Genomic DNA, 23,977 nt, shown 5'->3' with positions numbered 1-23,977 from the left:
GGTGGTAAATTTCCTTTTCAAGGCAGGACGTTTTGTAGTGGCCAGTCTCCATGCCAGTGGAGGAGAGAAGGGGCTGGCAGCTGCAGCCTGGCATCCAGACTTCCCAGAAGAGGCCCTGCCCTGCGTAAGGGCAGCAGGCATGGCACCTCCAGGTAGGACTGAAAGAGGCCGTTTTCTCAAACCCGGGACAGTCTGGGCCACTGAGTACAAAGACTGCTTTGGCTAAATCAGGGGTAGGCTATTTCCCTGCGGAGTATTTCATTAATTTAATTTTCACCCTGACATCACTTTATATTTGTGACGTGGCCACCTCCTTTGCAGTACAAGTCCCAACATATCATCATCATCATCATCATCATCATCATCATCTCTTAAATTTGTTAGGGCCGCCCCCTCCAGAGGACTCTGGGCGGGTTACAAAACCTAAAGTAACAGTAAAAACAGTTAAAAACATAAAACAGCACAGACAGCCCGGAATAAAAACAACCAAGACAGTAACAATAAGCCACGGCAGGGGCCCCACCGGCACGTTAACACCAGGCCTGGGACCAGGGCCAGGTCACTCAAAGGCTGCCGCAGCTCCTGCTGTGGGGCCACTTTTGCACTTCTGCTCCCCAGTGGCATTCCAGACCCTCCCTCCACCACAGTGCTTGAGGACCCCACTCCATCCATCGCCACCCCTGCCACATGCTCTCCTGCTCCCTTCCCTAATCCCACCTGCCCAGACCCACCCAGCACAAATGACTGAGCTGTCCTCATTCCCATGTAGACGCCTCTCACTAGAACCTCAGTGGCCGGAGATGCCCCCCTCCGTGACCTCACTTGAGGGCCCCCGCTGCCACCACTGCTGGGCTTCCACTCACAGCGAGCCAATCCATCCCATGTCTCTAAGCAGGAGAGATCCAAGAGAAAAAGCTTAAAGGCCAGTGGGTAACACTGACAAAAATATGGGCTTCAGTGACCCATAACCACCAGAGCAGCAGAGGCAGGGACCGCAGCATCCACAGGGTCCACATGCTGGCTGGGGGATTCTGGGAGTTGAAGTCCACACATCCTAAAGTTGCCAAGTTTGAAAAACACAGTCCTAAAAAAAACACAAACCATGGCCTTTAAAATGATCATGCCATAACTTTTTGTAAGTAGAGGCCGCTTTATAATACTTTATTCATTATTGTCAGTATTCATCAACCACCCATTAATGACATTATTGGTCACCATCCTCTGATACCAGGATATTGAAACCTTGAAATAGTTCCATTCGGCTGTTCTGGAATTCTTGCCAGGGAAAGCCAGACAGTTTCTTTTGACCACAATTTCAGTTCCGAGCCCAGGGTGTTCATTAAGGCCCAACGAGATACTTTTCACCAGAATGTTTTTGGCCTATAAACTTAATTTCAATTTGCTGCCATCTGCATGAATTTTTGGGACTGTTCGTTTAGTTCTAGTATTTTCAATTACTTACCTTGAATTTCTGTTTATCGCTGCTACCATCAGAGCAGTCCAGCCAAGTTTATGTTGGGTATTCACACTAACTCCTTCTTGCAACAACCTGAATAGAAAGAGACAAATACACAACACATCCATTAGTCTAGCTGCGAGTTTGTGTGTTTAGTCCTAGGCCATGGCTTGGAAAGAACAGAGGGTGGTTGCTACAAGCATTATATCCTAACTGTGGCCTGCATAGCAGCATCCCTTTAGCCAGAGCAGAAAAAGAATGCCCAGGCCCCGTTCAGTCCTTCTCTTCCACCGAGCCACGGATGAGCAGGAGTTCTCGTCAGTGGTTTATGCTGTGACCTCCCTGCCTTCCAGCGGCTGTAGCGAGGGCCGGTGCATCACTGGCTGTGCTTAACAGGCTGAATGGCTACCACTGAATGGCACCATACAAAGAAATGAGCTGGCACTTATTTATTTATTTAATTTGTCCCTGCCCATCTCCTCCCATCAGGGGATTCCGGGTGGTTTACAATATAGTGATCGATTAAAATGACAAACATACAGTAAAAATATGATACATAAATATAACATTACTCCTAATAAATAAATATAAAAATAAGAGTAAAAATAAGAATAAAAATTAAGTCCAGATGGCAGAAGAATCCGATACAGCTTGTATGTGGGAGGAGTGGTCTAAGATACCAGCCATGCCCTGTGGAGCTACTCCCCTCTCCGCCCCAGGCAAGGCGGCAGAGCCAGCTCTTCAGGCTCCTCCGGAAGGCCAGGAGCGATGGGGCCAGCCTCACCTCCGGGGGCAGAATGTTCCAGAGGGCGGGGGCCACTGCAGAGAAGGCCTGCCTCCTGGACACTGCCAGACGGAGTTCTCTCACAGACAGGGTCCGCAGCATGCCCTCTCTGCACGGTCAGGTCAGGCGGGCTGATGTAGTGGGGAAGAGGCGGTCCCTCAGGTAGCCTGGTCCCATGCCAGTTTACACTTGTTGTGTAAACCTCCGCTATACACAGTTCAAGTGGTAAAAAACAGCATAAAGCACTTGGGGGATTGAAACAATCTGGTGAACAGGATGGTGCAGCCCCCCCCCACTGTTCAATAAACCCTTTGTTCCAATGTTGCAGAGGGGAAGCCTGAGACTGATTGACTGATTGAATTTATATAGCCACCCATCTCAGACCAGTGACTCTGGGCAGCTAACAATCATAAAAAACAGTCAAACAATTAAAACAATACAAAAGAAATTAAATATAAATACAGCCAAGAGATATTAAAATCCGTCGGTGTCAGCACAACCAGGAAACGGGGCCCTTCGCACACTTGGGGCCCCAGGCCCGGGCTCAAAGACAGGTCTTCAAGGCCTTCCGAAAAGCCAAAAGGGCCGGGGCCATCCTAATCTCAGGAGGGAGGATGTTCCAGAGGGCAGGTGCCACAGCAGAAAAGGCACGTCTCCTGGTCCCCGCCAGCCAACATTCCTTGGCTGATGGGACCCAGAGCACGCCCATCCTGCTGGACTGGATTGGACGGGTGGAGACAACTGGGAAAGGACGGTCCCTCAGGTAACCCGGTCCCAAGCCATGAAGGGCTTTAAAGGTGACAACCACACATGGATTGCACCCGGAAGCACATCGGCAACCAATGCAGCTCCTGAAGCAGTGGTGTTGCATGTGCCAAGTAGCCAACACTGTTTACAACCCGGGCAGCTGCATTCTGCGCCAGCTGAAGCTTCCAAATGCTCCTCAAGGGCAGCCCCATGTAGAGCGCGTTGCAACCACATGCCCGAAACTTAGCCATGCAACACTGCAACACAAGTCTTCCTGATGTGGAACCGGTCTCCCACGCCCTTCACATCAGCTACTGTTTTGCTGGGACCATACAAGGGGATCGGAACCATCGGATGCCACTGCTCAAGACCAAGGGGCAAACTTCCCTGAAACTAGGCTGATGCAGGTAGCACAACCTATGCCAGGGCACTCATGTATCGCAAGCTACAGGCCTTCTTCCCCACAGATCTCTGCGCCTCTGTTGTTAGACACTGATCGCGGCTAGAATTAAACACATTTTTCTCTGCCCACCAAAAACAGGCAAGGAAGAAGTTCTGGCCAGTTATCCAAGGAGCTGCATCCGCCTTCTGGAAGACAAGACAGGATGTCGATGAGGCAGATGGCTGTATTTACAGCAGCAACAAGAGACCCCTTTGTGATTGGATATGCTATTCCAAGCAGGAATGCCTATAGGAGGAATCAACAGCAACAGCTGCATTTGGAAGCTCCCAAGACCCCCACCTACATGCCCCGGACTAACAGCATCTGCAGCTAACCGGCCCTTATCACACTGTATCATCTGCAGGGTTACTCTCCTTGAGGCCAACGGGGCTTACTCCAAAGTAGGGATTGCAATTCCAGTAGCTCAAGAGTCTAGAGAGCCTCCGCCGGGGCTAAAAAAGACCCCTTCAGACGCTGGAGAGCTGCTTCCAGGCTGCACTGATAGCCTGGCTGGTTTTTTTCCCTTAAGGCAACAAGTATGCATTACTCCACCTGAGAACCACAGACGTCACGACCCCAAACGTATGAAAAAGACACAAAGATCTAGTTCCCTTTGGAAGTAAGTCATCAGTTCCAGTCCTTCACAATGCAATAACTCAAATCGCCCCTTTTCCAAACAGATAAAGCCTGTGTTCTGCATTATTCTTTGCGGTTCCAGAAGGTCCCGTCTTATAAGGTCAGAGCTCAGTTCAAGGGACCAGAGAGGCAATGGAACAAGTCAACACCATCTCTTGTCTTCAACCTGGCTTCCTCTTGGCCAGACTCTCAGGGAAATGGGAGTGGATAACCCAAGTTCCCACCATCAACTATGCGTCCCTTCTAGCCATGTCCAAATGAAAGAGAGTTTTAAGCTCCAGGTGCACCATGTTTCAACTTCCTAGGTCTTATGGAAATACTTATTTCAAGAAAGCAACCATATCTTTATTTTTAACAGATTTCCACCCTATTTCCAGGGGTTTCCTGAAATCAGTGTGTCTGGGCTGGGTCAATACCTTTATGTCTGAATCGCTATATATGATTTCTATAAATTTCTATACTTGCACATAGGCAGTGTAAAAGAACTAACACAAATTCTCAGCATGTATTTCACTCATGTGCTACTATAACAGCAATTCTTGTGCATTAGATAATTTTAACAATGCTTAATTCAAAAATAATCGTTTGAGTTTAATCTTATGCTATGCATTTGCAACACTCTTACACAGGATCACAACTAGAGTCTATGTCACCCGGGGCAAACATGGATTCTATGCTCCTCCCATGGGTTTGTTGTTGTTTATTCGTTTAGTCGCTTCAGACTCTTCGTGACTTCATGGACCAGCCCACGCCAGAGCTTCCTGTCGGTCGTCAACACCCCCAGCTCCCCCAGGGACGAGTCCGTCACCTCCAGAATATCATCCATCCACCTTGCCCTTGGTCGGCCCCTCTTCCTTCTGCCCTCCACTCTCCCCAGCATCATCTTCTTCTCCAGGGTGTCCTGTCTTCTCATGATGTGGCCAAAGTATTTCAGTTTTGCCTTTAATATCATTCCCTCAAGTGAGCAGTCTGGCTTTATTTCCTGGAGGATGGACTGGTTGGATCTTCTTGCAGTCCAAGGCACTCTCAGAATTTTCCTCCAACACCACAGTTCAAAAGCATCGATCTTCCTTCGCTCAGCCTTCCTTATGGTCCAGCTCTCGCAGCCATATGTCACTACGGGGAACACCATTGCTTTAACTATGCGGACCTTTGTTGTCAGTGTGATGTCTCTGCTCTTAACTATTTTATCGAGATTGGTCATTGCTCTTCTTCCAAGGATTAAGCGTCTTCTGATTTCCTGACTGCAGTCAGCATCTGCAGTAATCTTTGCACCTAGGAATACAAAGTCTTTCACTGCTTCTACATTTTCTCCCTCTATTTGCCAGTTATCAATCAAGCTGGTTGCCATAATCTTGGTTTTTTTGAGGTTTAGCTGCAAACCAGCTTTTGCACTTTCTTCTTTCACCTTCATCATAAGGCTCCTCAGTTCCTCTTCACTTTCAGCCATCAAAGTGGTATCATCTGCATATCTGAGATTGTTAATGTTTCCTCCAGCGATTTAACTCCAGCCTTGGATTCCTCAAGCCCAGCATGTCGCATGATGTGCTCTGCGTACAAGTTGAATAGGTAGGGTGAGAGTAGACAGCCCTGCCGTACTCCTTTCCCAATCTTAAACCAGTCTGTTGTTCCATGGTCTGTTTTTACTGTTGCTACTTGGTCGTTATACAGATTCTTCAGGAGGCATACAAGATGATTTGGTATCCCCATACCGCTAAGAACTTGCCACAATTTGTTATGGTCCACACAGTCAAAGGCTTTAGAATAGTCAATAAAACAGAAATAGATGTTTTTCTGAAACTCCCTGGCTTTTTCCATTATCCAGCGGATATTGGCAATTTGGTCTCTAGTTCCTCTGCCTTTTCTAAACCCAGCTTGTACGTCTGGCAATTCTCGCTCCATGAACTGCTGAAGTCTACCTTGCAGGATCTTGAGCATTACCTTACTGGCATGTGAAATGAGTGCCACTGTTCGATAGTTTGAACATTCTTTAGTGTTTCCCTTTTTTGGTATGGGGATATAAGTTGATTTTTTCCAGTCTGATGGCCATTCTTGTGTTTTCCAAATTTGCTGGCATATAGCACGCATTACCTTGACAGCATCATCTTGCAAGATTTTGAACAGTTCAGCTGGGATGCCGTCGTCTCCTGTTGCCTTGTTATTAGCAATGCTTCTTAAGGCCCACTCAACCTCACTCTTCAGGATGTCTGGCTCTAGCTCACCGACCACACTGTCAAAGCTATCCCCGATATTGTTATCCTTCCTATACAGGTCTTCTGTATATTCTTGCCACCTTTTCTTGATCTCTTCTTCTTCTGTTAGGTCCTTGCCATCTTTGTTTTTGATCATACCCATTTTTGCCTGGAATTTACCTCCGATGTTTCTAATTTTCTGGAAGAGGTCGCTTGTCCTTCCTATTCTATTGTCTTCTTCCACTTCCGCGCATTGCTTGTTTAAAAATAATTCCTTATCTCTTCTGGCTAACCTCTGGAATTTTGCATTTAATTGGGCATATCTCCCCCTATCACTGTTGCCTTTTGCTTTCCTTCTTTCTTGGGCTACTTCTAGTGTCTCAGCAGACAGCCATTTTGCCTTCTTGGTTTTCTCTTTCTTTGGGATGTATTTTGTTGCCGCCTCCTGAACAATGCTGCCAACTTCTGTCCAGAGTTCTTCCGGGACCCTATCTACTAAGTCCAGTCCCTTAAATCTATTCTTCACCTCCACTGCATATTCCTTAGGAATATTAGTGAGCTCATATCTAGCTGATCTGTGGGTCTTCCCTAATCTCTTTAGTCTGATCCTAAATTGTGCAAGAAGAAGTTCGTGATCTGAACTACAGTCAGCTCCAGGCCTTGTTTTTACCGACTGTACAGATGTCCGCCACCTTTGGCTGCAAAGGATGTAATCAATCTGATTTCGGTGTTGTCCATCTGGTGAAGTCCATGTATAAAGCCGTCTCTTAGGTTGTTGGAAGAGAGTGTTTGTTATGCAGAGTGAATTGTCTTGGCAAAATTCTATCAGCCTGTGTCCTGCTTCGTTTTGTTCTCCCAGGCCATACTTACCTGTAATTCGAGGTGTCATTTGACTGCCCACCTTAGCATTCCAGTCTCCTGTGATGAAAATAACATCTCTTTTAGGCGTGTTGTCCAGTAGGTGCTGCAGATCCTCATAGAACTGCTCTACTTCAGCTTCTTCAGCATTTGTGGTTGGGGCGTATATTTGGATCACTGTGATGTTAGATGGCTTGCCCTGAATTCGAATTGAGATCATTCTATCATTTTTTGGGTTGTATCCAAGCACTGCTTTAGCCACTTTACTATTAATTATGAAGGCTACTCCATTTCTTCTGTGGTCCTCTTGTCCACAGTAGTAGATCTGGTGGTCATTTGATGTGAAGTGGCCCATTCCAGTCCATTTCAGTTCACTGACGCCCAGAATGTCTATCTTTAATCTTGACATCTCACCAATAACCACATCCAATTTGCCCTGGCTCATAGATCTTACATTCCAGGTTCCGATGGTGTGTTGATCCTTAGAACATCGGATTCGCCGTTCACCACCAGCACCGTCGGCCGCTAGCCGTCCTTTCGGCTTTGAGCTAGCTGCGTCATCACGTCTGGGGCTAGTTGAGCTCATCCTCTGTTCCTCCCCAGTAGCATTTTGACCATCTTCCGACCTGGGGGTCTCATCTTCCGATGGTATACCGACATATCTCTGGTTGTACTGATCCATTTACATGCAAATGTGAGTAGATTAATTGGTACCGCTTCGGCGGGAAGGTAACGGCGTTCCGTGAGTCATGCTGGCCACATGACCCGGAAGTGTCCTATGGACAACGCCGGCTCCAAGGCTTAGAAACGGAGATGAGCACCGCCCCCTAGAGTCGGACGCGACTGGACTTTACGTCAAGGGAAACCTTTACCTTTACCTACTGATCCATTTAGTTTTCACGGCAAGAATACTGGGGTGGGTTGCCATTACCTTCCCCAGGGATCGCATTTAGTCTGACCTCTCTGTCATGACCTTCCCGTCTTGGGTGGCCCTTCACGGTTTAGCTCATGGCATCATTGAGGTGCTCAATCTCCAGCACCACGACAAGGTAACGATCCTTTGCTGAAGTCCCATGGGTTAGTGAGGAGCAAAAATATATTATTTTGTCATTTTGGCGGCCCCGTAGCACAGTGCCCGGGGCACATGCCCCGCTTGCCCCCCCCCAGTTGCGGCCCTGCTCTCTCACTCTCAAAGCTTCAGCATGTATTCTGGTGTAAAAAAAAAAGCTCTTTTTGCTTTTGTTTTAAAAACATTTGTTTTATTTCTTATCATTACGAAGATGTAAACAAAATGAATCTGAATAATAATATCACAAAAAATAAATCACATTTGGAATATACAAAATGTGAAAACTAGCAACTTCATTGCTCTTATAAACAGGATGCTTAATATTTCAATGAGGGGCCTTGAAATATTTTGAAAGCATCTTCTGTTCGAAATTATTCATAAACACATTTCTCTCCCTTCCATAAAGCTTACCAAAGGAGCAAGTTTTCATTTTTTTTTTCCGGCTTGCAAAATTTAGCTTTGCAGTGCAGCGCCATATAATGAAGAGATACAGAGAAGATGTGTACAGATTGAGAGAGGGGAAGGACTGCTGACATACAGCACAGTCCTCCCCCCGCCCCACACCTACTGGCAATCCCACAGCCACATCTCACTATACCGAGGTCCTCCAAAAGAAACCTTCCTGAGTTCCTGCTTTGCCAGCTTCCTCCTTTTAACAGTGTTTCATCTCAAGCCCCCGCCATCCCATTCCCAAGGGGAGAAGAGGAAGAACCTGCTTTGCACCCCGACCAAGCTGACCCCTTGGGCTCTCCATACTGCTGCAATTCCCGCAGAACAGCCCCCTGATAGAAGATTGCTGTTGCGGGGCTGTTCTGCGGGAATTGCAGCAGTATGGAGAGCCCAAGGGGTCAGCTTGGTTGGGGTGCAAAGCAGGTTCTTCCTCTTCTCCCCTTGGGAATGGGATGGCGGGTTGCTGGGAAAGGACCCGCTGGTATCTCGGATGAGATGCCGCTATATATTAAAACAGTATTTTTCCAAAGGATTATTTAATTACAGTAGAAGGTTGGGACCTAGGGAAGGAAAACAGAAATAAAAACCGCATCGCTCAATAGGCAAAGCAGTGTGGATTCCTATCTTTCTACCAGGTTCTGGGCTAAGTCTGGCATCTCTTGTGTTCTAGCCATCTCCCAGTGTGTTGCGTCGCCTGGAGCCCCAGAGTGCCAGGGAGAACCCTGGTTTCCACTGTGCCACAGAGGGCACTCAGGGACAATTATGTCAACGGCCCGCTGCGTTTCTCCTTCCCCCAACCGGGGAGCACCTATTCTAGCTTTTGCAACACAACCAGAACACTGGAGAACCAATTTATTTGGGACATTTATATGGCCACCCGTCCTAAGCAAGTAACTCTGGGCAGCTCACAATGCAAACGGATGCCTTCCTCACTCCTGCAGAAGAGGAACGATGCCAGAGAACCAAGCCACGGGGGGGGGGGGATCTGTAATTCCACCCTCTCGCCCTCTCCCATGAGAGCCAGGGCAGGGGCTGCACCAGTGTCTGAAGGCAGGAATAGGTGGACTGAAGGGCAATAAATAGAGATTGAACTGTGGTTAGGTACAGGCGCTGCTGGAAGGCAGCTTTGGATCTTGAAAGAGGAAGGTGGCCTGTTCTGGGTAGCTCTGCAAGGCACATCCTGGGTACTCCAGAAGCCAGATGGCCACAAAAGCTAGGAATGTCTATCTGCTGCTCCAGCTGCTTCCCCAGTCACGGCCCTTCCAGGACGGGATCAGGCTGGACCCAAAGCTATAACCCACAACTCGGTCCAATTACTTATCTGAGCCTTGAGCGCCAAGCACAGAAACCTCTTCAGCCATTTGGGGATCCAGACCACTCTGTGGTGTCACCAGGCTGACCCAGCTTCTCTCCCCCGTCAACTCCCCCCACTCCATCTGCTGGCAGGTCCAATCAGGGATAACCGAGTCAGACGCGCACTGGCCGTGTCCTCGGCCCTCCCAGCTGTGGCAAAAGGATACCGGAAGCTTTAACTTCCTGCCTTTGATCAAGACAGAACAAGTAAGGAAAATAATCAGGAGTGGTGAGATTGGAACCAGTACTCTTGCAGAGTCAGGGGTTTTATTCACCCATTCCTTTCTTTTCCTATGACTCCCCAGCAGACTGGGGGGATCGGTTTGGGCCTGATGAGCCTGGAACTCTTTACAGCCAACCCTAACCTTAACCCCGCCCCCCGAATTAGTTGTGGGGCTTAAATAATTTGGTTAAGTGTTTGCATGACACAGAAGCCCCCCTGATCCAGTTAAGTGTGCTGCGTGTACAGGGATGTGCAATTCCAGAAGCAGCATAATCCAAGGCCAAAGTAGATTTTTGAGATGGCTGGAAAAAGCTAGAAAACTATAGCTCCCACCCAAGTTGGAAAAAGCACCTTCAAAACAAAAAAAAAGCTACCAAACAGGGCTCTGCAAAGCACTCGAATGAGGTGCTACTCCAAGGTTTCTCAGCCAGGGCTCCGTGGCACCCTCGGGTTCTGCGAGAGGTCCCTAAGGGTTCCCTGGGAGATCACGATTTATTTGAAAAACTATTTCAAATTCCGGCCACTTCACATTAAAGAGGTAAGTTTCATCCTTTATTTTCTGTCTAGGAACACTGTCGATGCATCTACACTGGCCTACCTGTGAAACGAACAGAATAGTTTTGTAACGTCTGGCCTCTATTTGAGCCTGAACGGGCAGGGGTTCCCCGAGGCCTGAAGAATACTTCAAGGGTTCCTCCGGGGTCAGAAGGTTGAGAAAGGCTGGGCTACAGTGTGGAGGAAGTGGAACTTCTTGTCATGAGTGAGGATGGCGAGCAGGGGGCTCCCATCCAGGCTGTAAAGCGCATGCGTAGCACTGAGGAATTGGGCAGCCATTCAAAGAGACACAGATCAGGACCGCCTTAACCTTTGGGTTTTAGATGTCTGGGTTTTTCCCACGCTTCTTCAGTTTGTTAGGATTCCTGTTATGTACTAGCAATAAAGCATTAGAGACCAGTTCCTTGTCTCAGCGTGGTTCCTGGCTGTTAGGACACTTCTCTTCCAATTGTTAAAGCAGCTGCACCTCTTGCAAAGCTCCCACGGCTTTCAGAGTGGCTCCTGAGACTGTGAGTGTCTGCCTGTGCACGCCCGCCACGGCTGGAAAGAACGCAGAGCAAAGCCGCTATGAGTGTGCATGCACGGGAGATGGTTTTTGAAGTAGCTGCCACAGAAAAGGTGGAGCTGCCTTAATGGTGTGCCAAAAGGTGCTTTCTTCATGCATTCACATGCTGCAGGACACCTTGTTCAAACGCCTTGCTCAGGCAACTGCCTAGTATTATAGGGCTGCATTTATCACGGACTGATTCAACTAGTCCAGTGAGGTCTTCCTGGCCTTGAGAACCAAAATGCTAGGGACTGATCCTGGGAATTCCTGCAAACAAACCCTAACCCCCACCCCATTTTAGGCTTTATTACCCAGACTTTTCATCCGTATATTCACTCTGTGCCTTCCACCCGCCACAGACTGCAACTTTCAGGTTATCTACGGGTGAATCTGAGACCCTAAAAGTAACTGGACATACTTTTTCCAGGAAGGACACGTTGCAAGATTACTAACAAAACCTAATGGGTGCCCTAAGATTTATAAGGATAGTTCCCGTGTTCCTATTCCCACGAACTGCTTGAACTGAGCTACTGAGAAAAGCAGTTAATGGAAATAAACAGTGTGAAAACATTTTTGAATTCAAAATGTTCTAAGCCTGAAAGGGGCCGGTCCAACATAATGGAAGGATTCCAACCTTGTTCCAAGTTCTCTGAGCAGGGCTGAGCTGGTAACACCACCATTTTGAGAATGAAATAGCTATTTTAAATTCAGAACAGGGCCTTTTCAAACAGAGTATTTCTGGAATGGTTGAATCATTTCTGGTAGGGCGGAAGAGCCCATTTTTGAGCCTGACAGGCTTAGAAGTCTAAATGTTTCGCATAATCCTAAGAACTACAGAATGGGACCTGGTATGGTTTATTCTTTTCAAACTTGTCTATCCTAAGTGAATAAACCAGTTGCTAGCATGCCAAAAAGTTCCCCCAGCCAGCAAATCGCTTATGGCAGCCAACTAAACCTAAAAAGATAGCAAAATGTGGAAGGAAGAGGCACCCCAGTCTGGGACAGCCAAAGCTGAGATAGGGACAATTGGGTTTTACGGCAATGTCCCTCGACCTTCTTGGAAAAGTTGACAGAAAAAGAGGACAAGGACAACCAAGGGCTTCCGTCACAACAGCAAGAAATGCACCACTGAGATTCTTAAAAGGCCAGGTTGAGGTCAGATCATCTTGAACAGAATCTACCCACTAGTCGCTAAGAGCACACCAACTTGGGGGTGCTCACCCAGCAATACATTCTCAACTGGCTGCTCTCTGGGGGTTCCTACAGGTCAACTAGCATGTTCATGGGAGCCAAAGTCCAACTTTTCTGGAGGGCAGCAGGTTGGGGAAGGTTGCTTTATCATGGCTATTCATTACAGCTTCAGGCTCTCTAGAACAGCCTTTCTCAACCTTTTGACCCCGGAGGAACCCCTGAAATATTTCACAGGCCTCGGGGAACCCCTAGCAAATTCAGGCTCCAATACAGGTCAGCAGTTACAAAATTATTGTACTTTTTTTCATGGGCAGGCCTGTGTAGATGCATGAACAGCGTTCTTGAACGAAAAACAAAGAATAAACTTACCCCTTGAATGTGAAGTTGCCTGAATTTGAAACAATTTTTTAAATAAATCGTGATCTCCCAGGGAACCCCTAGGGACCGCTCGCGGAACCCTGCTTGAGAAACCCTGCTCTAAAAAGATGAACTGAAAAACTACAGCACCAGTGAGCAGCGTAATGTGTGCTGATGGTTCAATTAAAGGCGTTTTTAAAAAATTAGCACGCTGATGCCGAGCAACTTAGCAGCTCCGTGAAATGGCTGAACTTTATGTTTGGGGGACTCATGATCATCATCAATATATTCCCTGTCTGATTGAATCACAACAAATCAATAAAGTGATGGCCACTGCTCAGCTCCTAGACAACCAAACGTATTTACCAGCAAGGGCATTTTATTGCTAATTAAATAAAATTCTCTGACCAACCTTCACGGATGTTTATCCACATTTTAACTAAATAATGCCCAAGGAATTTGGCAGAATCGCTTCTGAAGAGGCACCTTCCCACATATTCTGGACAAACTCCAGCCCAGCTTTCCGCAACTTGGCACCCCCCCAAATGAACGAGGATAACCGAATTGCCAGCTAAAACTGCCCGAGTTGTCTGCAAATCCTATGAACCGCACTCCCCAAACACCTCAAGAACATCCAGCTACAGACATCCAGTTAATGACTTGGTTAGCATCTACTGCCGTTTAGGAACTTCTTTAACGCAACAAAAGACATTGCAAACTTGCAGGAAGACTGAATTTGTATTCTACTTGCACAAATGCTCAGCCGCTGGATGAATTCCTCTGAGGGAACAAGCGGACGTGTTTGAAAATCTTTCTGGCTCAGCCTTGCTGATGTAACTGAACTTAATTTCCCATCAGCCCCAACTGGCAGGGCTGAGAGTGCACCTCAGAGGGAGCAAGCAGCACCTGGAGGATCTCAGGCCGCCCAGCCTGGAAAGCAGCAAGCCGATTTTCTGACTGCAAACCCTTCACTCCTGCAAAGCTGCTTCCTCCAACCCAGTGTTTTCACGTGAATGCTGGCTAACGCTAAGCAAATGATAAAAATCCCAGACAGATAATGCTCAAACAGAATGGCAAGCTGCTCGTAAATGAAGCAGAACTACATTAAACCACAGCTTGTTTCACGTATGCCCTGTGACTGATGACAGGCGAAAATCAGGGAAGCCTCAGAGAAGCCCAAGAGGGCTGATGAAGGGCTGAGTGGGGCAGCAGAGGAAGCAGGCAGGGTGCAGGGGCCTGCCCGGAGTGATTACAGGATGCACTTCTCTCATTCAACACCCCCCCCGGTAAGCTCTGAACTGGGGGTGTCTTCTAGAAAAAGAGACTCTCAAGAGATGCTGGTGAGCAAAATAACAGGGATACAGTGGGGGGCAGCATTATTTTTAAAAAGATAAATTCCATGCTAGGATTCTTAAGAAAGAGATGATCACAATGCCTTTGTACGGATTAACAGCGCAGCCACACAAGGAACACCGGCCACATTTGTACATCGCACTTGACCTGATGACTGAATTTTGCCAGTTTTTAAGCTTGTGCAATAAAGTAACCGAAAGGGGAAGGTTCACACAACAGGCTAAACCACGAAGAATCTAGCCATTCCCCCACCTGCACCAGCACCAGTCTGGACCAAAGGCCCTCCACTGTGGCCACGTCCTGGCGGAGCTGCCAGGACCCGTTTCTGCTTCTAAGCAGCCCACCCCCAACCCAGCAAAGGCGGATGACCCCGAGACCTCCCTGGGCATCTCCTCTTGCAACACAGGCCCCGTGCTCCCCACCCCCGCCTGCCCCCAGCCCAAGACATATGGAGCTTCTATTCAGAGTTCTGGCTGAGTGACTCCGGGTAGCTGAAGCCCAAAGGGCATGTTTGATTTTGTGCTCAGTGCTGCAAGCCAACCGCTTCACCCTCCTGGCAGGTGAAGGAAGAGGGAGCTGGAAACTTGAACTTTGGGCCATAACAAAGCCTCTGTTCTGGGCAGGCAGATACACCCTGCTTCTTCCGATAGGTTGCTGTTTAACAGCCAGGCTGGCCGAGGATGCCTCTGCAAAACTCCCTGCAGTGCGTCTGCAAGAACATGGCATGTGTCTCATCAAGCCACCATTGGGGCTGGCCTCGTGCCAGCACCTCCAGGACCACTAAGCCGAGCCTCTGTATTTCACATCCCATTATTCTCCTGAGCGCCAATGCTAAGACAGCTTTTACAGAGGCTAATAAAATTAAATCTGGGTTTCTTAGATAAAATTGACAGTGTCAAAACACGCCCATTTTCATGTTGCTAGAAATACCAAACAGGCTTTTTTCCAAGCACCAGAGGAGCCATGCTTGTGAGGGAACATGGGACAGCGGGTAACAAATCAGCAAGTCACGCGTTACTGTGCTGCATAAAAGTTTGTGAACCCTTTTGAATTAAGTAAATGAACAAATATAATATTTTCGACTCATTTGTTTAATCGGGTTCTTTTTATCTAGTTTTAGGACTTGTGTGGGGAACAGATCATGTTTTAGCTCATAGTTATGCAGAAATATTGAACATTCAAAAGGGTTCACAAACTTTTAAGCACCACTGTAGAGGTCTGGGGTGTATTTTCAAGTCTCAGGTGGCACCAGCATCATTTCAGGCCTGGAAAGAACAACAAGGCATCAGGCACTCCCTCCAGCTGATGGGGTCGGTGTCCAAGAGGAGAGAAAAAAATCACACCTAATCCAATAAGCCATCTCTCCAAGAAGTTTCATTCAATTCTTTAACAATGCTGTCTCAGAATAATTCACTGTCTCCTCACTGTCTCCAATTTTTTCCATGTCCACCCAAGGTCATCCAGGAAAGTTGAGCACAGCCAGTGGTGGGAGGGAAGAGACCTGGGCTGGCATCCATTTGCGCCATCCTGCCATTACTGCCGAGGGCCAGCTTGCTGTCTCTCAGCAGCCCTGATGGAGGCCGGGCTTTGCGGGGCACAAGGGCCTATTTCCCAAGAGGCACAGAAAACGAAGGGGAAACAGCTGGTGGATGAGCGACGGACACAAGAGCGCAAAGGCTGTTCTTGGCAGAGCACTGAGGCGTTTGCCTATGTGGACGCATAAGGGTTTGCCACCAGCTTCCAATCGTGCAATGGGACCAGCCAAAGTCAGATCGGTGTTTTTCAACTTTGGCAACTTTAAGATGTGTGGACTTGTCGCGCAGGGGGGACATGCTGCGGGCCCCGTCCCCAAAGGAGCTCCATCTGGCAAGACCCAGGCAGTGTGCCTTCTCTGCTGCGGCCTCTGCCCTATGAAACATCGTTCCCCCCAAGGTGAGACTGGCCCCCTCCCTGCTCACCTTCCGGAAAGCCCTCAAGACGTGCTTTTTCCATCCACCTTGGGGGTCCCATGGGGAGCTGGCAAGATGGTTGCGTGACGTTAAGTGGTGGTTCTCTCTGCCATAATCTTGAGTGTTTTATCTTTTTTTCCAGTATTTTTCTTAGGGCTTTATTATGTTTATTGTTTTTATGTATTGTATGCCACCCAGAGTCACATTTTGTGAGATGGGTGGCTATATTAATTTGCTAATTTAAAAAAAACAAAAAAACCTCCAGAATTCCCCAGCTAGCATGCTGGCTAGGAAATTCTGGCGGCTGAAATCCACCCCTGCTGGCTGGGGAATTCTGGGAGTTGAAAGCCACACATCTTTAAATTGCCAAGGTTGAAAATCACCAAGTTAGATCCTACCAGTTTTGGGAGTAATATAAAGGTAGTTCTCCACTTACAACCATAATTGGGACTGCAATTTCCGTTGTAAGCCATTGCGGTCATAAGTTGAGTGACCACGTGACCGGGCCTGATTCTACAACCACTTTTACGATGGTTGTTAAGCAAATCCAGCTTCCCCAATGGACGTTTTTTGCCAGAAACTGGCAGAAAAGGTCACAAATCATGATCACATGACCGCAGGATGCTGCGACTAGTCCTGAATGCAAGCCAGTTGCCAAACACCCGAAGTGCGATCACATGACTGCAGGGCTGATACGGCGGTCCTAAGTGCAAGTACAGGTCACAAAGCACTTTTCCCAAGGCTGTTTTAACTTTGAACCGTCGTTAAACAAAGTTGAGGACTACCTGTACAGCCTGCTGGCAAAGATCTCAGCCCTGACTTGCCGGGAAATTCTCAGTACAGCAAGGACCATGAGGAGGAGGAGGAGGAGGAGGAGGAGCAGCAGCAGCAGCCGCCGCCATCAAGTGGGTGTCAACTCTTTGCGACTACATAGACAGATTTTCTCTAGGACCACACGGAATCTCCTTAAAATAAAAAAAAGGAGACGGTGTAAGACGCGGGGGGGGGCTGCTGCTTCCTGCCTACTCCAGCTACGGACGCAATGCTGGCCTGGCTCTGGACACTCTGAGGCCAGGACTCAGCTGGCAACAGAAGGAACTGCAGTCAGGGAAGCAGAGAAACCGCCGTGCAAACGTGGACACGCATGAAGCGTCCTTCTCCCCACCTGGGAGTAACTAAGCAAAATCAAGGCGTCCAGGTCTAAAGAAGCTCCATGGCAGAAAATCAGGCTCAGGCACAAGTGCAGGGCTGAAACGCTTCTTTTAAACTATGACACACTGGAGGAAAATACAGGTGCATTCTCTGCAGAGCACAGGAGGTAAAGATCTGCTGGGCAGAAGCCTTTCTCTGCCTGGCCATGGGATGCCACATCAGTGCATAGGCTGCTAGGAACTGAATCACAGGACCTGTCAAATGGTCACATGCAGGCAAAAAATGAAAACACATTCCATGCAGCGTGGGCCCCTGTGAACTCCTCTCCCAAAATGACCCAGGCACATCACGGCAGTGCCACAGGACAAGCCAGAGCAAAGGAACCAGAAGGAGCCACATATGAGGAAGAAACGGGCAATGTGGGAGAAAAGGACAGCTAAAGATCCGCTGGGCAGAAGTGTTTCTCCATCTGGGCACTGGGATGCCCCATCGATGCATCCAAAGTAAAGCAAACTCAGACTGTCACATTTTCCATCAGCTCTGCATATCTCTAGCAAGTGAGCCCAGCCACACGTTTCAGGGGAAAGCAGGAGCCCCATAATCAACGTTCAGCACCAGCAAGAGAGGTGCGCAGAGCTGGCAGCAGTTCCCAGAGAGGCTCTGCTCTGCTGGGCATCCTGCTCACCAAACACCTCAGCGCTGTCTCACCTTTCCACTTCAGGAATACTGTTGAGTCGCACAGCTTCCAGCAGGGACTCTTCTGAAAAAGAGAGAGACAAGGAATCGTGAGGAGCAGGAGGCGAATCTGTGCTGAAATCCTCCTAAGGCAGAGGATGAGCTGGCGGTCCTGCCTACTGCAATCCTGGGTCCCGAGAGCCCTCTCTGCCCATCAGAGGGGCTGAGTCTGTACCACAGCCACAAAAGGGATGCTGCACCCAGCCGACTTGGGGTAAAATGGCTGGCACCTCCCCCAGCCCCCAACCTTGAATCAACTGGTGCGCCCAGAAAGACAAAATTGCAAGTCTCCTCCAGCAGTTAATCAACAGAACAAGCACTGTTCGTCTTTAAATATACCTGCTGAATACCAGGAGGCAAAAGATTATTATTTTGATGCATATACCGCCCAGGGATTCTTATCCTGAAGTATGGCTTATAAAAAACAAATAAAACAAACAAGTGGGGCCTTGGAGACAAGACCCCTGCTAATGTTCTTAGTTTAGCAGCTTCTTCTCCCACTCCCCATGCGGCATTCATGAAAAAGAAATGGAAATGCTTCTTTTCAGTTTGTTTTCAAAGTTAACTGATTGGTTGTTTTGCCAAACAAAACTAAAATATGGCCTTCCCCAGGATAAGATTTTGGGAATGGAGGATTCGCAGGGTGATGCAAACGTCTGGCTTCCTGCCTAAGGCAGGACTAGAACTAACCACCTCCTGGTTTCTAGCCCAGTTTCTAACCACTCTACCAAACTGGCGCTCACGCTTAGCCGCAGGTATGGTCAAAAGGCAAAAGCCATATATCTCACAACAGTTTTTTCTTTCTTTCACAGTTTGGGAAACTATAGCAATAACGTATCAGCCCTGGCCAAACAGACAGGAGTCCTGCTTTACAGCCAACCTTCAGATGTGCTGCAAAGGAGACTCCTCAGTCCCTCCCACCCACCCGCCTGGGCAACGATCCTGCAGGCTGGGGACGTTAGAAGCTGCAATTCCAGCTCCTCAGCTGGGGAAGGCGTGTTTGAAGCCCAGAAACATTGGCTTGTGGGCCTCCTAGAACGGCCCATCCGGTTATTTACAAATTGTCTCCTCAAGAACGCACCACAGAGATCCCACACCTTAACCGCTTTGCCTGTTTGGTGGCAACATGCCACGGCGGTTTAGAAGTAGAACCTTTTGTGAGCGGTCTTGCTAAGATCTGGCCCCAGCAGCTGTCTGAAGGGCAGACACCATCCCCAGTCACTGTTTGCCGATGGCTATTTTGGGGAGACAGCCCTCCTTTGACTTGTAAAACATACCCTTGGGACAACCCAGGAGCAAGATGGCTTCAGTGCGCAAGGCCTAAGAGTTCTGCTGCTCCCTTGGGTGCAGAGAGAGGCAGAGGCAGCCTACCCAGGCTAGTCGGAATTTGGATGGAGTGAGGAAGAGATTGGCACACCAAAGCCAAGGAAGGCAGATTCCCGTCTGGAGGAGAAAAGGCCTGGTGCTGCTGCCTCCTTAAGGGAACCTTGGGAAAGAGAAGGCCTGACTAAGAGCCACCAGTTGGGGACGGGGTGAGGAACTGGGCGCCTTAAGGGCCATGAAAGACAATATTACGTCACTGCTTCTAAATCTGCACGTGGCTGGTCACAGGCTGCTGAAGCCACGAGAACGATTTGAAAGCAGTCTTTACAAGGACACCCGCCTCCCAGAGAAGCAGCACATCTGAACCCCTGACAACTTTACTGCCACTGTTAACAGTAAAGGACTGTCTAGCAACTGTTTAGAACGGGGCGGAGAATAGGAACACAAGAGAAGATCAAGGTCAGTTTTACTTTTCCCAGTGTGGCTTGTACTATCCCCAAATGCAGCCTGCTGCATGCCGCGAGAGGGGAGTGAGTACCTATCAAGAGAAGAACTAAGTATTTCTGATTTTGCCTCATGGGCTCCAACATCTCAGTGCTGAGAAGGAGAATTAAGACACGCTGTGGCTGAGGAGCCGGGGTTAGGACAGAACGCCAGCAGCGAGAAGGATGAACGGTGTTATCAACCCCAACTTGCAAGGCAGTGCCTGCCTGTTTTTCAGAGCCAGTCAAAAAAGCATTACTGTCTAGTCACTTGTAAGGGTAAGGAAGTCTCCAGTTTTAATCTGGAAAAATACACTGAGCGCACACACTAAAATTTGGGAATCTCTGGCCAAGCCTCCTGAAGCGTGCCTACTGTGATAACTTCCCCAGTGATACGCAACTTCTGTGTGTTTTCAGGTCAAGTGCTCGGAAATGTACAGTATTATATCCACCCAATACTGTGGCCCCTTACAGGCAGCAGCATTCCAAATTCTTTCCCAACCACCACCTGAAAGAAGATGAAGTGATGCAGAGGCCTTTGACCGTGAAAGTGGGCAAAAACTGAGGAAAGAGGAAAATAAAGAGCTGGAAAAGAACTGGCAGTGGCGCTGCCCTGCCTGCGGCTGCCCCTAGTCAACCTTGGCTGACCTCAAGAAGCTAAGCAGGATCAGACCTGGTCAGTAGTGCTGTGCAGTGCTTCAGAGGATGAGGACGCGTGCTGTTTTTAAAAGCAGCTGTGTCTTTCCCCTGATCTCGTGACAGGGAGATGAGGACACCTATGCAGTATCAGGAAAAGATGCGGCTGCTTCAAAGAGCTGTAGATGATACTACAGCTGTACTCATGCATGCTGCCAAGTGCTTTTTTCTGACTTATTCCCAAAGCAAGGCATAATCCTTACTGCTTGGGGCTTGAATGGGAGACTACCAGGAAATGCTGGGGTTGTAGCTTAAACTGCAAAGGAAAATATTTGAACCACTTCTATACTTTTCCAAAGAAAACATCATAAATGTGTTCGAGAAAGCGGGTGGCAACATGTAACCAATCTTGGTTATCTCAAAACATTAAGCAAAGTCGGGTTTGGAAAGGAGACCAGCAAGAAATCCCAAAGCTGCTGCCTAGTCTGAAAAGTGAAAACAATGTTCTTGAAGAAGACAACAATGAACCAAAAGTTCATGAAAATATCCACAAGGTCACTGGGAGTCAAGCTTGAGAGAAAGAAGACTTTGCGGTATCATTTTCGCACTTTATGGGGCCGCTGGGTCCTACTCTGAAGAGAGCAGCCTCCATGTCTCTCCCTGGTTTGAAGGATCCATAGTTACTCACACTCAGGAGCAATTCCTCCTACTCCTTGAAACACACACACACCTCTGTTCCTCCCAGCCCTAACCCACAAACCCTCCAAAAACTCTAATATCCCGCCATCCTGGAACTCTCTGGACGGAAATGCAGGAAATCTACTGGCAAGAGATGCGGGAGCTGAAGTCCAATTTCAGAAGGATTCTGGAGTCACCACGTGTAAGTTGGGCGGCCTAATAAATCTGTTTAATCAATAAATGAAATAAAATTTGCTCCTCTCCCGGAGGAGAGGATCTATGCCCAAGTATCGCCTGGCAGAATTCCAGGAGAGGAGGCGGAATCTTGGGGTTGAGGGCAGGGCCTCTAAGGTCCAGGCAGCCCCTGTGGCCCTGCCGGGGCAGCTGCCGCCTTCTGCAGAAGCATCGCAGGGTGGCTCTGGCTCTGGGGTCAAAGCCAGAGTGACCCTGCGATGCCTCTGCAGAAGGGGGCAGCTGCCCCGGCACGGCCACAGGGGCTGCCTGGGCCCAGGCCCTGAGAGGGCGTGGGGGCACCCCTTCCCCCCGGCCTCCCCCCCTTCCCCCCCGTGCACCCTTCAGCCCGATGGGCCGAGCGTCTGGGGGGCGAGGCGGCGCCCTAGTCACCTTTCGACATGTGGCCCCTGCTGTAGCACAGGGCCAGCCCGGCAGCCGCGACGGCGGTGGCGGAGAAGGCGGGCATCCTGAACCGGCGGCCGTGGCTCTCCCTGCGCCGGTGGCGGCCCGCGTGCTCCGGGTTGGGCCACAGGCGCAGCCTGCTGGACGCTTTGGCCAGCGGGGGCGCCTGCTGGCGGTCCGCGGGGGGCTCCTCTTCCGGGGGACGGAGCCTGGGCAGCCAGCAGCCTTCGGGGGCCAGGCCGGGCCCCCCCGAGGCCGCACAGGGCTCCGGGCCCCCCCTGCGCCCCTGCCAGTCCAGCTCGCCGCCGGCCAGCGCGCGCCCCCTGGGGGCCACGGGCCGCCGCTGCAGCTTGGCCCCTCTCTCCTCCGCGGCCTGGGATGGCAAGGCGGGCACCGGGCGACCTCTAGCGGCGTCTGCGGGGAAGTGCAGCTCCTCGCGCTCGACCGAGCGGGCCGCGTCTTCTCGGCGGCCCAACTCCCGCGCCGAGGCCCCGCGTACCGCGAACGGGCGCCTCGTTGTGGCCCCCAGGAGTCGCGTGAGACCGGGCGGCACGGGCCTGCTCATCAGGCAGGCCAGCATCTCGGTCCTCTCCGGGCAGGCCACTGCCGGCCAGCTCCTACAATCACCCGGGAAACCAAGATGGCGGGACCGAGGGCGCCGCTGCGAAGGGGACGTGCGCTACGCCAGGAGACGCGAGAAGGCGCTCATGGGAGCTGTAGTCCTCGGGCTGGTCCACCTCTCCCTCCTCTGCGGCGTCCGGCGATGGGAAACTACGACTCCCGTGGATTTGCGGGAGCGCATGCGTAAACAAAGAGGCGCTTTATTGGCGTCACCGCCAGACGGGAAACGTAGTCGAGTAGGGGGTGGATAGTGGCGGCCGCTCCGGAGCAGCGCGGCGGCGCTCCGAACTCCGCGAGTTCGAGCCCCGAGTGGAGACGGGGATGCGGACCGCGGGGAAGCCACTGTTGGCTGGATGGGGGCTTCTGCTTCTCGGGTGCCCCTGCGTTTGGTTGTGGGAAAGGAGGTAATAGCAGAGAGCTAGCCCAGTCCACCTTAACCCTTCCAGCTGTGAGCTGGTGCCACCCTGGCACCACGCACAACCAGGGAGATGCATTAGCAGAATGCGCTCAGCTGGGTGTGTCTGTGTGAGTGTGTGGGGATAGTGGCTTGTGCGAGCCCACCCAGATTGCTTTGTTTATCATCCACAGCCTTCTGCACCCTCCCCAGAAAAGGAGTTAATCCAGGAGCGAGTTAAGCCTGTTGTGGAAAAGTGGCCACTGGGTGTCCTTAAAGGGCTACTTTACACGATGAGAATCGTGCTTATGGATTTATTTTTAATTATTCATTACAATTTTTAAACCGCCCAACTGCTGAAGCCCTCTGGGCAGCTTACAATAAAGCACACTAAGAAATGCAACGTGAATAAGAAACGTGTACAGTAAAACGAAATAAAGTGCAGAATAAAGACACCACACCAACGAGGCAGCAGCATTCAGATCTAAAACCGTACAAATTAAAATACAAGTAAAAGCCAGTGAAAAAGCCTGGGAAGATAGGAAGGTCTTCACTTGGTGCCACGATGATGCTAATGCAGGGAGGGGGGGCGTTCTGTCAATGGGGTGCCCTCCCCCAGTAGAGGCCCCCTCGCCCTATTTGGTCGGGGGACCTGGCGGATGGGCTCCCGAGATGATCTAAGGACCAGGTAGATCTGTAGGGGAGAAGGGACTCACTCCTTCAGGATGTTGGAAGTCCAGACGGAAGGGCTTTCATCCTTCCTGAGATGGGGGAGATGGCGGCGGTGATGCTGGCAGGACGAGGGAGGCAGCACTTCCAGCTAGAACAGATGAGGGTTCGAGGAACCATTTTGTGGGGGTTCTACTCCTACCTAAGGAGCAGTTTCGGGCAATGCTCATGGGAAGCCTGTGGTGCTTCTGGGTGTGGGGGTCTCAAGGGCCCTGAGAAAGGGGGACGTAGGCCTGGGGTTGCTCCTCCAATGGCCCTGGTGTTGTGCAGCAACAGTCTTCAGAGGTTCCCTTATCCCCTTCATCACTGGATTTCCTAGACGCTTATTCAGGTGGGCTTTGGGGAGGTGCTTTGGAGTGGACCGCCTAATTGTTGGGATTTGTTACTTTTGTCCTGTTTGTCTTTACTTCTGTATTGTTTTTACTACAA

The 23,977-nt window shown here is 49.7% G+C and overlaps 1 protein-coding gene across 2 annotated transcripts in view; it reads right to left on the bottom strand.

Annotated features, from left to right (window-relative positions):
* Positions 1 to 22,443, bottom strand: part of CLPB (ClpB family mitochondrial disaggregase) — a 97,467-nt gene extending 75,024 nt beyond the window's left edge. The window contains exons 1-3 of one of the 2 annotated variants that reach the window (XM_063306026.1): positions 21,793 to 22,443; positions 18,023 to 18,074; positions 1,463 to 1,549 (exon numbers count right to left, since the gene is read on the bottom strand). In XM_063306026.1, the coding sequence (XP_063162096.1) occupies positions 1,463 to 1,549; positions 18,023 to 18,074; positions 21,793 to 22,384 (731 nt within the window). In that variant the 5' untranslated portion in view covers positions 22,385 to 22,443. The remainder of the gene's footprint in view (positions 1 to 1,462; positions 1,550 to 18,022; positions 18,075 to 21,792) is intronic. The other variant, XM_063306027.1, reaches the window with a different exon arrangement.
* Positions 22,444 to 23,977: the final 1,534 nt, after the last annotated feature.

This window comes from Candoia aspera, chromosome 5 (assembly GCF_035149785.1).
Source record: "Candoia aspera isolate rCanAsp1 chromosome 5, rCanAsp1.hap2, whole genome shotgun sequence".
In the NCBI taxonomy this organism is placed as follows: Eukaryota; Metazoa; Chordata; class Lepidosauria; order Squamata; family Boidae; genus Candoia; species Candoia aspera.
The sequence above is the reverse complement of the archived record's forward strand: the minus strand, read 5'-3'. Positions and strand labels throughout refer to the sequence as shown.